General features: G+C 42.9%; 1 protein-coding gene across 1 annotated transcript in view; it reads right to left on the reverse strand.

Moving 5' to 3' along the window:
• The window catches only part of LOC306967706 (contactin-associated protein-like 5), a 226,666-nt gene that overhangs the window by 53,347 nt on the left and 156,802 nt on the right, over nucleotides 1-16,517 (reverse strand). Inside the window, exons 8-9 of the mRNA XM_079562834.1 lie at nucleotides 15,572-15,715; nucleotides 13,810-13,969 (exon numbers count right to left, since the gene is read on the reverse strand). Coding sequence (XP_079418960.1) covers nucleotides 13,810-13,969; nucleotides 15,572-15,715 — 304 coding nt within the window. The remainder of the gene's footprint in view (nucleotides 1-13,809; nucleotides 13,970-15,571; nucleotides 15,716-16,517) is intronic.

The raw sequence follows: 16,517 nt of genomic DNA on the forward strand, positions 1-16,517 counted from the left end.
AAAATAGACACTGAATGATACAGGAAGTGCAGGCTCTTGAATTTGAAATTTGCTTGGTGACTGAAAGCTTAAACTGTTGACTTGTTCCTAACTTTACTAACGGAAGAGTTAATTAGCACATTGCACAACACTCAGTCTGTGTATTGTCTATTGTATACTTTTTTGTTTTGTTTGACCTTTATTTAACCAGGAAAGCCCCACTGAGCAGACGCACACATGGGGAGAGCAGGTAAACTCCACACAGAAAGGCTCCATCCAGGTGGGAATCAAACCCGGGACCTTCTAGCTGTGAAGCACGAGCGCTAACCACTGTGCTACCGTGCTGCCACTTCATAATCAGACACAGACTTGGTCTCTTTTTAATAACCTTTTGGTAACACTTTATAATGATGGTACATGAGTTCATACATGATTTTTCAATCAATGCATGAGTTCATGATACATTAATGCATTACTAAATCATGGCTTCTCAGGAACAAACATGATCACATGTTGGTTCATGGACGACTTCATCTCTGAATGAAACGTCTAACTATTGTAATGAATGTACATGAAAATCTCACTGATTCATCATGATCATGAGGTTCACATAAATATAACATGAATTTGCTAAAACAGCAATGAAATGACAATAAAATGATCAACCAATCATGATCATGAGGATGGTAAATGGTCTCAACTTATATAGCGCTTTTCCACCTACATTAGGCACTCAAAGCGCTTTACAGCAAGGAACCACTCACCCATTCATACCCCAATGTACGCAGACACTAGGGGCAATGTGGGTGAAGTGTCTTGCCCAAGGACACAATGACAGTGTGCACTTTCAGGAGGTGGGATTCGAACCCCGACCTTCCGATCATGAGACGACCCGCTCTACCATCTGCGCCACTGTCGCCCATCTGTCGATCCATGCAGGATCATGCATGAATATCATGACTCATATGGTGGAAATCTACTTTAAATACTTAGATGCACAGTAGTATTTCCACAAATGTCTGCGTTTACAGTATACTAAATAAGGACAAAATACATTTTGTTACACAAGGATCTATACTTAAAGTGACTAGATGCATGTTGGTCATTTTATACTCACTGCTGCCAACTCAGGTCCTACATGTAACTGCACCTTCTATATTAAGCTCGTGCATGACGGCACTTCAGACCCGAAGTAACGCGTTTTTGAGTGACGGTGCAGGATTTTAGAGGCAGTTGTGGTGAACAGGTCATTCTACACATTAGGACATGGCTGGAACATGTAGGGGGAGGAAAATACTTAGTTTTAACATTTTTAAACTCTGTATAGTCCCTTTCAGTAGTATTCTGAAAGTGTATCTCCAAGTGTAAAAAGTGCAAGGTTGGTTGTGGGTCCCATTTAAAAGCCTTGTGATGAATATTCCAGAACAGCAGGTGGCGCTGCGCTGATGTGCTAGCAATGCCGCTAACTCACGACATGGAAGGTTTGTCCCCATCGTGCTTCCGTACAGACTGTGAATTCAGTCGCGTTCTTCGTATTTTTTAAGCTTCAACATGATTATTCACACTTAGTTGTACTTTTTACTTGTATTTTTCACTGAATTGTACTTTTTCCTTAATTTATATTGGGGTACTATTTGGTAAGTACTATCAGCACTTCTAAGTAACGAAACTGGGCTTTGGCCAAAACTGGTTAGTTTGAAACTGTCCCTCCTTCTCCAGCTCCTCCCCGTTTTCAAACTCCACACGTCTTTACTCACTTATGTCAGTGCTCAAACTGCCTTCACAACATGGCGTGCCTTGATAAAAAGGCTCAAACCTCCCCCAGTCACCCCATGTCGGTAATCACCGCATTTATATCCAAGTCGGTGGTGTTTATGCGTCTTTGATTCGTCTGCGAGCTGAACTGATGATTGTGCTGACAGAACACGTGCTTTCGAGTGGGACATGAAACGCTCGGCACAAACACGTATTTATCTCTGATGAGAGACGTTACGGGGGTGTCACGGGGAGGATCATCTGAAATAAACAGCATTTAGAGAAACATGCCGCGGTGAATGTGCAATGCAAGCCATCATTACGACACAATAGACTGTAGGCGCAAATGAAAAAGGTTGCTACAATTGGTAAATCAGTTTTCCTTTGATTTGGCTCTGACAGCTGGGACATGATGTTTTCCAAAATACGCGCCCGTTTTGGGTTGACTTGACTTGGCAGAGCTACGTCTATTTTAAGGCAAAGTAAGCGCTTGATAAAAAAAGGTACGGGAATGTGATTAGCCACCCCAACTACTGTCTACCAAGCTGGGCTAGGTTTAGGGACTAGGGTTTCAGCGAGTACCAAACATTACACCAGAATCACAATGTATTGTCACAAGGTAGTCTTAAAGTGTCATATATCATGTATCATGCTATTTTAGCCATCCCAAAATAAAGTATAGGCATTTATATGATATATTGTACCTCTACCACTATGGAGTACGATTTTTGGGAGAAATATAAGTATTTTCTGGAGGTATTTTGCAAACCCAGAAGACACAACGCTTCGATCCAGTTAACTCCGCCCCTCTCTCCGAGCTGATCCGCCCATGCAAAATTAGCAGTAAAAGAAATAGAAATATCACAGCAATAAGTGAAGTGACTTCACAATGCAGTTATAAGGAGTTGACATCTGTAACTCAGCGTCATCAATGGCTAACACACAAGCTAACATGTGATTCACCGCTCTGTCCTGGCCGCTCCATCGGATATTTACATTATGGGACTCGCGTTGGTTATAAAAGTTAATCAACTTTGATTCTGGTGAAGGTTCACCAAACATCCATCAGAGACAGTCACAGAAAAAACACTATTTTGGCTGATAGTCGCTGAATCCCGGAAAGAACTTTCTGGCGAGTGTCCTCTTCTTTAGGGAGGTTGAATAAAGTCCTGTAGCGCTTTTCTTCGTGACATTATTGTTGGGTAAGAAAAAAGAACAGGCGTGTCCAGAGTAGGTTAGAAAGAGCTCCTTCACAACTTTCAGTGTAAACATGACATCTGTTCTGACACTCAGGGGGCGAGTTTGTTTGCTCTGCATGGGCAGCGCGGACATGTCAGGCAATTCCTTTTTTTTTTCATTTCTTTCTAACAACAGAAATAATGAAAAAATGAATCAGGCTGTAAGGCATTATATTACAGACATCGGGCTCTTCCTGTTTGACAATATGACGTAAAAACGTGTCACAAGTCAGTCGTTTACCAGGAGAGGGCGAGAACTGCGTGAATGAAGCCAAAAACCACTCTGGGGGTGTTTTTGATAAGGAAATTGTATAACAACATGGCTAAAAGCTCCAAAAAGTCGATTTTGCATGATATAGGACCTTTAAATCCCACTGATGTGAACTGCAGGTATGATGTGCTAATGCTAACGCTAACGACCAGAGCAGTCTAAATATTGACTCTGGGGCTTGTACAGACACTAACATCTGGAATAATCACTGAGAAAATATCTGTTTGACCTCTTTGAGCTATTGATTTTACTCAATACGTGGTATTGGACTGGTACTTGGTTTCGGCAGCAACTCCGGGCAGAAGTATTGGCATCAGATTGGAATGGTATCAGAAAAACTGTAATACTTCACAATTATCTTAGTCATAAGTCAAACATCTGTCAACTGTAATAAGATAAATATTCTCTGAACAAATGCTCAGCTGTCTTGTCTTTCTCACTCTTTACAGGAGCGACGACAGGGATTACTGTTGTATGTTCCGCAAAACCTTCATGAACGCATAAAAAAAAAAGTGAAACATGTGATTATCTTACAAGTTTGATGTTGATGTGTGATATGGGGAGCTCATTTTCCCCAAGTTGGTTTGTGTTCATGTGCTTCTTCTGTCGGAAACTGGGGATTTCGATGACACCAATTAAAAACGGTCTTTTATCACAGATTAGCATTTAACTGAGCTAACCATTTACACTTGGTGCTCGCGTAGGCCTAATTAAAATGAATATCTTGTAAAGTTTATTTTCTGCTAGCATTAACTCTTACCCCATGGTAATTTCGTGGGTGCCATCTGTCGGGGATTTCTCTTGCGATAATGACGATGATCGCTCACATTAAACTTAAGAAAGTTGCCGTGTTTTACCAAAAACCTCACATTAAACGATAAATGAGCAAATCAGCTGTTTTCTGCAGTCAACGGAAGTCGGAAGTTGTTCATGTGAATTCGCCAACTGGAGTAAAAGTTTGACCAAGTTCCTGAACGCGACATAACACAATACCATATGCAAAGTCCGTTTGTCTATATGCCAGAACGGTGCTGATTGTCTTTTGTTACAATGGTTATTGTTTGAGGATTAACAATGGTGTTGGAGAGGATAGATGAAAAATAGGCAGCAGTCTGGATACAGGAGAAGTTTATTTACCATCGGTACAGGACCCGGAGACATGAACCCGAGACATTGCGCTAGTCCTACCATTCAAGTCTGTCTATGCTTCCACAGAAAAGGGATAAATACTCTCTCAGAGCGTCAGACTGATACACAAGCAAACATTCAGTGGCTGAGTGTGGGCGCCGGAGCACCACAGTCAAGGCTGTGACAGAGATAGTACGACTGCACAGCTTGACCCAGCATGATAAATAGCGATTTAAAGGTCCTATATCATGCAAAATCGACTTTTTGGGGCTTCGAGCCATGTTGTTATGCTATTTTTCCTCCTGGGGGAAGAGGGAACAGGAAGAGCTCGACACACACCCTCTGAGCGTCTGAACAGATGTCATGTTTGCACTGAACGTTGTGAATAAGGAGCTCTTTCTAAACTATTCTGGAGACACATGTTCTTTTTTTCTTACCTAACAATAATGTCGTGGAGAAAAGCGCGTTTGGCTACGAGGACAGACTTCACTCAACCTTCCTAAAAAAGAGGCCACTCGCCAGAAGTTGGAATTTCTCTCTGGGATTCGGCGACTATCACCAAAATAGTGTTTTTCTGTGATTGTCTCTGATGGATGTTTGGTGAACCTAAGCCAAAATCAAAGTGGATTCACTTTTATAACCAACGGGAGTCCACAATGTGATGGAGAAGCCAGGACAGAGCGGTGGTGAGTAAAAACGCGTGTTAGCTTATGTGTTAGCGTGTGTGTTAGCTTGTGTGTTAGCCATTTATGAAGCTGTGTTGCAGATGTCAACTCCTTATAACTGCATCGTGAAGTAACTTCACTTATTGCTCTGATATTTATATTTATTTTACTGCTAATAATGCATGGGCAGATCCGCTCGGAGAGAGGGGGCGGAGTTAACTGAATCGAAGGGTTGTGTCTTCCGGGCTATCAAAATACCCCCTGAAAATACTTATATTTCGCACAAAATAAGGGCTCCATAGTGGTAGAGGTACAATATATCATATAAATGCCTGTACTTTACTTTGGAATGGCTAAAATAGCATGATACAGATCCATTAGTGTTATCCTCTAACAGTTATCATGGTTAGGTTTGCATAGACCCGTCTTGTTGCAACACATGGCTGAACGACGATGATCTGGACAGTGTCCGTTGGACCGGCTTCACTCTGGAGATGGGTCTGCGGTTTGTACTGGAAGTGAGCAAGATGGACAGCAAGTGGACATTCATATGAATAGCCGGTTCATTGTTAAAGCTTCGATATTGCCGAAATGGCTTGGTCCAAATACCCACTTAAGCCTCTAAAAGTATGGTGTTTCTTGCCAGTTTGAGCGCCTTACTTTGAAACTCTCAGAGGGATAAAGGTGGGCCTTGGGGCATTGCCGATGTCTCCTTTGCGTACCCCACATACTGTAGGTAAGGCGCTGCGCGAAAGAATCAGCCTGTTCCTTGGCCGTCTTCAGCAGGCGGAATACCAAGTGTGAGATGCCCTACTTCACCCCGGCTGTCCTCCTGTCAATCAGACGCTTCACCCGTGTGTAATTACACTCGCTGCATGCTTCCAGGTCACGAGTTTCACCACGGCTGCCCTACATCGCTGGGTTTTCAGGAGAATGCTTTCGTGTTGGTGTAATGTGTTTTCCTTTTATTAAAGCACACATGACAGGTTAGAAAGTTTGGAGCATCTGGTCATGTTCGAAGCACTGAAAGAAAGAAAACAAAGTAGTTTCTTCCATTTTTTACCATTACTTTTACAAATGCTGAATTAAGAATATGTTTTCCTACTACATAAAGATACAGAGACATGGAGAGGAGCAAGGTGGTTCAACAGCCCATAAATACTTAAAAGAAAACTGACAAAGCTAGCCAGGAACCTACGTTAGCTTCATGCTACGTATGCTAACGTTAGCAACAAGTGGCGTTTTTGCTTCTACTGAACAATTTGCGGACCTGATTTTGGCTTGACTTTATTTATGTGTGACAAATATGTTTATAGTCCGCCAAAAAAACAGCAGGCCCACTGTGGCCCTTGTATGACCATCTAAACCAGGGGTGGCCAACCCGCGGCTCTCGAGCCGCATGCGGCTCTTGGCCAATCAGAGTGCGGCTCTTTGCATGATTGGATATGTTTAATACAATGCAGCTCTTTGCAAAATAATTGGTAAATATTTCCCATAAACTGTAACAGTCTTTGACCAAAAATCCAACCATCGTCCAACAGACCCTGTTTCCATCTCTACATGAATGACAGTCGAATCTCTCTCCTTTTTGAGGCGGCGTGTAAAAGGTGCCCGTGCGGCAGCCTCAGTCAAAGCGGGATGTAGGTTAAACAACAGGCAGGCAGATCGTGGCACTAGGATTAGCTTCTGTGCTTTTCAGGTTTCTGATCAGCCTACTCTTTATTTGGCCTCATCTTCACAGAAAAAGATCAAAATTAGGAAATGGAAAAAAGCAGAGCTCTTTTGAAGCATATGATGCGAATTGCGACATTGTAACGCGGAAATACGCAAAGTCATGACTTTTCTTTCACATGTGCTGTAACTGTAATAGATGCAACTTAAAACAGACTCTCAGATCCTCCAGAGGCTCCTGGTTAAAGTTCATGAACTTTATGCAGCCTAGAGTGCGTTCTCTCTGCACAGTCCAGTCAGGACGAAGCTGCAGGCACAGAGCGCACAGGCCAGGGGCGAATCAGAGAAGGGGGCTCAGTGGGCAGGGCCCCACATACAAACACACCCCAGCATTAAAAATAAATAAATAATAATAATAATCAAATTCTGTCTCAGTCAGAGCAGGAAACACAAAATGTCATTTAATATTTCAATCTTGTTGAGGAGTAAAACCATTCAATCTAACACAATTATAAAAAAAAAGAAAAAAGAAAAAGGCATAAAGTTATAGTTTATTGTGATATAAATAAAACGGTCACATTCTGTTTAATCACAATAAAGCACCGCCCCTGGATCTCGCTAATGGTCGGTGCCTTTGTGGCTCTTCACAGGATCAAGGTTGAAAATTTCGGCTCTTGGTCTCTGACTAGTTGGCCACCCCTGATCTAAACTATATCGTTATTATTGTGAGAGAAAATATTGCAATTTTACAATTATACAGAATTATCGACATTAGGACAGTTCATTATGAGTTTTCAGCTTCATATTTTAAAATGCTTTATTTTGACTTGTAAACATTCACTGTGTTTGTTGTTTTTCTATCACAGAAATAAACTAGAATAAAGCCTAATGCCTACAGACTTGCCAAAAGTCTTCTTAAGAAACTGTAAAGAAAGAAACTTATTTATAAGTTAGTCTCCTGTCCCCGTTCGGCCCTGATGAGCTCAGGGACCAAGGAGCCGCACTCCTCCCCTCTCACACTGGACTTGAAAATGTAACTAAGAAATGGAAAGAGCATTTTCTGTTTGTTTTGAAGTAAAACCTCTGATCTAATTACACTACAAACATTGCTTGTTTCTCCATGAACAAACTGTAAATCAGCTGCAAGCAGAAAAAGTGCGCGAACATTTGACCAATCAACATGAAACAAAAAGTGTTGTGATGCTGACCCTCCACTCTCCAAGTCACACAATGAGAAGATCTCCACATGTCCACATGCATACCCACGCTCATCACGCGCATTTCAACAGTTGCGGGAGCAGCGAGAATTAAAGGGATATTTCAGGATTTTTGACAAAGGGCCTCATTTCCTAGTTATCCAGAGTGTTGCTGATTTCTGGAGATATTTTGCAATGCTATTCTTATATTTGAAGAGTTTCGTGGCGCTAGGCTAATGCAAGGCTAGTGCATTTCTATGGTATCAGCTACCCTACATTGAAAACAGTCTTACGCACACACAGAGCACCTGAGGCAAATCACTTATAACACCAGACTAACCATATAAATGTCTGTGTCGATAGAATATTTTTTGGAATATAACTGACCTTGCATCACATGAACGATCTCATTTTGAGGGACTATTTTCTAGCAGATCACTCCGCCACCGCGTAGCTTATACAACCACGAAGCTGATGCTGCTCAAATATAAGTTATTTTAAATGCAAAATGGTTCAAATTATTCTCTGGACACAGACATTTATATGGTTAGTCTGGTGTTATAAGTGATTTGCCTCAGGTGCTCTGTGGAGCGGGTCAGACTGTTTTTAATGCAGACTAGCTGATACCATAGAAATGCGCTTGCCTTGCACTAGCCTAGCACCGCGTAACTCTTTAAACATAAGAACTGCATGAATTACAAAAAAAAAATATCTCCAGAAATCAGCAACACTCTGGATAACTAGGAAATGAGGCCCTATGTCAAAAATCCTGAAATATCCCTTTAAATACACGCATCATCGCGATGAACTCTGCACAGTCTGCCCGAGTCACTGTCCCTGTGAAATATTGTTGGGGCCTGTCCCTTCCGGGCCAAAGTTAATCCCAGACATTTCGCATTAATTTAGAGAGTCCTCCCAGAATTTTTTTCAGATTCAAAATGAGGACGTATGGTCGCCCTAATTTTTCGAAAAATTATTGTTCATCAACGTTAAATACCTACTTTCTTTACGCCACAAAAACCCCTATTGTTCTGAAAACCCTTTTTGACGATCTGATTTTAATTATTGCCCTACTGTATCGTACAAAAACATGTGCTGTATTCCAGTCGTTGCTTCTTTCTAATGTCACTGACCTCTAGACGGAGCAGAAGTATCTCTGGGAGCTCATCCCTGAGACCTCTTGTAGCTGATGAACACTCCCTCCCTCCTGCTCCTCTTCCTCCTAATTGCCGCTCTTCGGAGCGTGCATCTATAATTTCATGCACTTGGACGTGGTGTGCGTTAATTGCCGCAGCCGTCCGCAGTCGGGATGGGGTTTCACTGCGGTTTTAATGAAGTGCGAGCTCTTCCGCTGTAGGTGTAGTGGGTGTAGGTGTAGCGGGTGTCATGGGGAGGGGTCGGGACGGTAAAGGTTTGTCTTCCTGAAGTGCTAATGGAGCTGAACTAAGTGGTGCAGGGCTGACGTTAACACCGGCCCGGCTGACAAATGAGAGGGAGGAGAAGTCGGAGAGACTGGCCACATTGGAATGGTTTAATAAGGTTCACACATATTTATAAAGTGTCTTTGATGCATTAGCAGTGCACCATTTACAGAAGAGTGACGACCGTGTCGAGCTTCAAGCCAACACTTGGAATTATTTTGGAAGTTCACGTGGGCGCCGGCATGAAGTGTGCCTGCCTCTTCACTCGTATTAGTTTACATAGGACTGCAGACGTCAAGAGAAAATCAGTTTCTACATGGACACAAAGCCATTATCAGGCTCATTTCCCTCAGTCTCCACTTAGTGAACGGACTTCGCGCTCCACTGGTAGTGTCAGGACAAAGGAAGAGCCATGGCAAACAACCAAAAGTGGACAGGGCGGAATAAGGGGAATTATTTATTTTTAAAGGGTTTCATTATGCAAACTCGACTTTTTAGAGCTTTTTACCATGTTACAATGTTACTCATGCACCTTTGAGCATTCTTTGGATCTTTTCTAGTGGCTATGTTGAACACCGTGGTGGCAGTTCCCCAAAAACTCCCCCTGTTCACAAACAGCTCCTCCTGAGGGCCTACATCTCTAGGAAAGGCTTTCCTCACCGGTCCATCTCTGGCCATCACACGGTAAAAACACTCACCATAGTTTGACTACAGCCACACAAACACTGTGCAGTGTTTTAATGTATCTCTTCACTGAAACAGCTGCACAGTGAAGGGGAGCAAGAGGAGGGGTGGTGGGAGGAGGAGACAGTTGAGGTTGCGCTTTAATGCGCTTTTCTGTACACTCTTGCAACTATATCTCCACTGAAATATAATGTTAAATATTATTTTTTCTTCAAAAAATGTTGTTGAGTAAGCATTCAGTAAGCCTAATTCAACCTGGATAGACTCAAACAGACAAAAGCAGCAATTAGGAAGATTTATTGACATGTATATTAGTTTTGGCGATCAGACCCCGGTGGTAGACATCGATGTATGAAAGTCAGCTTGGAGTTAGGGATGTCTTCCCCCGGAGCCTGGACACTGGTGGTGGTATGGAAGACCAGTGAAGATGCAGCAGGGAGAAGCGGGGAAGCGAATGAACCATAATTGCTGGGGCTTAAAAGCGGGACCGAGGGCGATAATTGGCTGCTACAGAGGTGTGGCTCTTACGCTGATGGCTGAGGTGGAGCGATCATTGGCTGGAGGTAGGTGATGCTGAAATTGGTCTACCATGTTGAATTAATGCCTAGGCTTCATAAAGCTGAAATTATGATAAGCTCGCAGTTGAGAACCACTGATCGAACCTGTGCTGTGTGCACACCTTGGTAAACCTGGTACTTCTTGGCATTTTATTGATCACATGATCAGCTGCTTTTGCCCTGATGAAGACAGGACACATGTGTGGGTCGAAGGGCAATATCGACGGTCCATACTAATAAAGGACTTTAATTCTTTTGTAGACGGAGTGCCTCGGATGTGTTTTTGACATCATAATTTACAACAAGGTACACATTGCAAGTCATTCATCACTACTTTGTTTGACTTTTGATGCCCTCACCTACTTCTATTTTTTGTCTATTTTTCATAATCAAAACAGTACATTTTACCTGCCTCTATCCTTTGTTTTTAGATTTCATCCCTGAAAAAGAGGCAATATTTAAAGGGTATGGATGCAAGTTGGCCATTTTATACTCACTACTGCCTCCTCAGGTCATACGTGTAACTGCACCTTCTATATTAAGCTTGTGCATGACGGCAATTTGGACCCGAAGTGACACCTTTTTGAGTGACAGTGCAGGATTTTTGAGGCAGTTGTGGTGAACAGGTCTGGGCTCATTCTACACATTAGGACATAGCTGGAACATGTAGGGGGAGGAAAATACATAATTTTAACATTTTTAAACTCCTTTTAAGCATTAATTTGTGAGAAAACATAAAAAGACAGAAAGCTTGATATATATTTTTCTCATGTTTCAAACGGATCCTCGTTTTGCTCGTAGATGTACACACAGTACTTTGCTAAGTCCACTGGGTTGTATTCAAACGTGTTGCTGAAAAGGTTTCTGCATTTCCCTCCTCTCTTTGAACGCGTCTCATCATGCGGTGCAGGCAGCGTCTCCAGGATCCCCTTTCGGACTCACAGGCTTTAATTGCCAGTCAAAACGCAACCTTGAACGCGTCCAATTAAGCGAGCTTTACCTTTTCGCAATCCCGCAGACGCGTAGCCTCGGCTTTCCTACCCCGTACCTGTCAGTCCCTGTCGTCTCCGAGCGGCTTCAAAACGACGCAGCAACAACAGCGCGGCGCAGCCAGCCCGAGGGTAAACCGCAGCCGTCGCCGCCGCGGTGGTGGTAGCCGGCCCGGCGCTGCGTTCGGGCGGCTCTCGTACAAACCTCGGGTGGTTCGTAATGAGAGGAGGAGGAACGGCGCCGGGGCCCTGCCACTCTCCGCGTGTTGTCTGTGAATCTTAATTGGAGCGGGCTGTCACCGCGCCGCGATCGGGGTGACATGTCAACCGCTCTAACCTCGCCACGGAAGAGGGGGGGGGTGAAAAAATAAAAGATACAAAACCTCCAGTCAACAAATTAGGAATGTAAACAGGCAAGCAGATCGGGCCTGCCTTTCGGAGTCTGACGGAGTTCGACAGTCACGGTCTGGAAGGGAGCGCGGAGCTTTTGTTTTTATTCAAATGCGATTGAACCGGAGCTGCAAGAGCCAGAGTTCTTTCTATGTTTCAGGACGCTGTTTTGTTATTGATTTAAAATAGGAAAGAAAGAAGAAAATGCTGCACGATTTGGGAAAAACACGAAAGTTTCTGACCGCAAAAGAACAGTCAAGATCTTTAACAAAACTCTAGGTAGGACGTGGCACTCTTTGACGTTGCAAATGTGGCGGACATCTTGTGATCGGCCTGGTGAGGATCGACACTGCCCTGGCCGTCCCGTCCCGGAGGCACTATCCACCCGGAAGTTCTATGCAACACCCCTAAGCATTCAAGTGACTAAGTAAAATATAGTTCAATGGGTGAAATGCGAACATTTGATGATATTGCAGATTCATATTTAAAGCAGCACTACTTTAATAAATCCTTTCCGTAGTCCCTCTGGGGGTAATACAAGTGTTGATGGGATGATTGGAGGGTCTTTCATCTCCCCCTGGTGTCTCTGGCCAGAAAACCACAATTGCAACTTGACTGCCACTGGACCGGAGCAACCAATACACACTAATGGAATCACGAAGAAGAAGCTAACAGGCTAACGGGAAAAGCTAACTGCGGGCTAGCGTCACTTTAAACAGTATTTACAGCCAAGTTTGAGTGAAAAAAATAATTTCCATTGTGTAATTGGATGTATAATATCCCTCTGTCCCTTCGCCTTTTCTGTCTGCGCAGTATTTACTCTCCAAGGCAATTAATAAGTTAAAAAAATTGCAACTTGCTACGACACCTGCAGTTGCGCTTAAGTCCTCTAGAGGGCAAGAGTTACTTAGTATTGCTTTAATGGTAATTTTTTTTAGCTTTTTAGCTTAGTGCTATTTTGCACCCTTCATTCTACAGTCAGGGTATTCAATGTCTCAAGTTCACGAGCTAATATTGGACAAACTCTGTCTCTTTTAAATAATATGAAAATGGTATATTCTTTGCTTAACATTTAATGTGGTGTATAATATGTTACGTGCTTGACAAGATGCTAAAGAATTTTGTGGACTTTCATCATCAACATCAACGTATGCTCCACTATCCTTCAACCCCGACCTTCCACCCGCAATTGGAAAGTCTTTGTTTGAAAACTGGATTTCAATTTAAGCAACTATTTGAATAAGACACTCTTAAAGATTTACAAAAACTGAGTGGTGTTTCCTGTTCGAAAGGACAATCACAAAATGGCCGACAGAGCTTCCCATTTGTTCCAGTGTGTTACAATGGCGATGTTCTATCTCGAGTTTTGTTCATCTGTTAACCCCCACCTGAACTGAGCACATGTTCTCCAATTTGACTTTACTCAAATCTAAAAGCTTCTTGAAAAAAAGTGTCAAAATAGCAATGAAAATCCACTCAGATCTTCAGATTTGAAGGCCTTAGCTTTCAAATGTGAGTGAGAGGTGAGTGATCTTTGTGCGCAACCGGAGCACTTCGGCGGTGGAAGAAGAAACGACCAAAGTGAGCTCAAACTTACACACAACTGAATGTCTTCTTTAAAATCAAGATTCAGCTCACACTGCACATTCTTAAACGCGCCCCAGAGCGCTGAGATTTAAGAATGCAGTTTCATATAATGTACTATTTTGGGCCTTTTAAACTTTTCAGCAAACCTCGCCGGCAATTCTTCAACGAACACTTGGAACACTTGTCTGCATAATAATACAGCCTAAGTTGTGGTGAAAAATGGAGATGTTTTTCGATGTAAAACAGGAACAGAGGGAACGGATTTCTGCCAGGCTTACCTGTCCCTGATGGAGCAGGTGTCAAACAGCAGCTCGTTGTAGTTTCCCAGAAGCCCATGCTGCACATGCTGGAGGCTGACCGGCTGACCGTTGATGGAGATGAGGCGCATGCACCCTTGGAAAGAGACGGTGGGGTTCCTGCATCCGGACGCGGGACATCCTGGACGGGATGTGGGAAAAACTCATTATAGCAGTTTTGTAACCAAGTTTTAAACAGTATTATAAAGCAGTGGCTCTCAAATAGTTGGTCGAGACTGGTGCAGACCTTCTGTTGACCATTAATTCAGCCGAAATCAACAACAATCAGTCGCTTCCAACTTCACCCCATTTGGAGCCATAGGAATATATTGGGAGTGGCCAAATGCTAACAACATCTTTGGTCTTTTTGCGTGACTGAGGGCACAGTGTTTTTCCATACTGAGATATGTTCTTACCTGAGGTTAGACACGCAAAAAGACCAAAGATGTTGTTAGCATTTGGCCTCTCCCAGTATATTCCTATGGCTCCAAACGGGGGTGAAGTTAGAAGCGACCAAGCTCTTCCACTGGCACGCACAAAGACCAGACAGGTACGTATCAACTCGTCTAAACTCAGGTGGGAACATATCACGGTATGGAAAACCGGTGTCCTGCTCCTTTAACTGAGCGTACATTCTCCAGTTCAGCTTTACCCAAATCTAAAAGCTTCTGGATTGAAGCTTACAGTCTGTAGACCAGAGCAACGCCTCATTTGAAAGACTTACAAAATGTGTTGTCGTCACTTTTTTCACTTTCTTTTACATCTCATTTTTGCCATTATTTTTGTCACATTTTGTTGCTTTTTTGTTGCTCTTGTTACTTTTTTTGTTGGACTTTTGTTGATTTTTTTGTGTTTCTTCTCGTTTTCGTCGCTATTTTGATGCTTCTTTTCAAGAAACTTTTAGATTTGGGTAATAAAACTGGAGAAAATGTGCTCTGTTCAGGTGGGGGTTAAGGCAAGAGACACTGCAGGAGATTAGGGGGAAAGAAAATAATACTTAAGATCGATCAATTTGAAACTTTTGATGTATATTACTGACATAAATATGAAGAAAAACATTTGTTGCCAAAAATAATGGATAGACCCGGGTTAAAAGTTATGATTTTATTTTGTTGATATATCAGTCACAAAGAAAACAGGCCCTAAAGTTTTGTAACGTGTATATAATGTATTTAGCCACTGCTATCTCCCAGACAGGAAATGACCATATTTGGATTACAGCGTCATCTCGGGTCACCTTGCGCAGTACACAAGGATACCCAAAAAATATTTGTGAATGAATAAGTGTAGGAAGGGGAGAAAACTAGCTAAAAATCTCAACATTGACCATTGTGTGCTTTCACCTGCTGTGTCTCACCTTAAAAGAGATCATATTCTTCTTTGGCATCGGAGAATAGCCGTTAATAGAGGGGAGGGGCTTAGCCAAACTCCTCCCAGTGGTCTATATATGGTCTGCGGGCTGAACTAAAACTTAAGTGTTGCTGACGAAGCCTTTTGGATGAGAGGCGAAACGTTCGACACTTCAACTACAGAGTACAGAAGGTGACGCAAGAACCTTCATTGAAGATGGACAACTCCTGTACGACTGAGAGCCTACACAGACATTCTTCTTTGAGTCACGCCTTGTCATCATAGGGTGATAGCGGACATTTTACCGTTAGTGATTTTTACCTTTCACCCGAGGTCCTGTTGTAAATCTAATCCCGCCCCTTCTGAGGATGTGTTGCTATTGCGTGGTACTGACCTCCGAAGTAGAAGGCTTCGCGGGTCTGCAGCTGCTCCCACTGGTCGATGGTGGAGGGCGGCTCAGAGTCCAGGCTCAGGCTGATCTGAAGGTTCCTGCTGTCCAGGCTCACCGAGTGCCACAGCCCGTCGTTCACTTTGTGCCCTGCAACACACGACAGGGACATGTTTTGAGCTCCCGATCCGATGTCTTGACACTTCATCTGGCCGGAACTGATCTGATACCGATCCGATACGGTCTATTTTTAAACAATATATATCATTATATATTATAGCCTATATACAGTAGTTTCACCAGTTGGCTTTTTTTAATAAACATGCAAGAGGTTTGGGCTTTGAATTCTAAATTAGAACGTTTTTCATCTGTATATTTATATATTCTTATATCCTCCTGTGTGATGTGGATGTTGTTCTGTTATGATTGATTGTACAGTTTCTGAATTCTGTTTTGAAATGTGTCTTGTTAAGCCTATGAGGACTGGGCACTTACTTATGTGCAAGACACAATAACAAGAATAAATCAAATCAAAGCCTAGCTTAGCCTAGCATAGCGATAGCATGAAGGTCTGCAGGTCACCACTGTGCAGCGATAAACCTCGAAGCACTGCGGTGCGGTAAACCAGATCCATGACCGCAGATTTACGTCCGTCTTTTGTATCAGACCCGTCCAGTCATCAAATCCGATCCAATGCTCTCCAAATGCCCGCAACGGCTACCGATACCAATACTGAATATCGGATTGGTACATCCCTATAGGATGTGTTATGTTCAACCGTAGACTGTCATGGACCTTATGTACATACTGAACATAAAATGGAGATGCCACTCAGGTCAGGACTTTACATTTGTCTATCATTTGTGTAGGTCAGCCATTCCCAAAGTCCACAGCATCGTGACCCCCGTTACCCAACTTTAAAGGTACACTGCGTAACATTTTTGACTATACT

The sequence above is a fragment of the Gobius niger genome (genome assembly GCF_951799975.1).
Source record: "Gobius niger genome assembly, chromosome: 9".
Taxonomy (NCBI): domain Eukaryota; kingdom Metazoa; phylum Chordata; class Actinopteri; order Gobiiformes; family Gobiidae; genus Gobius; species Gobius niger.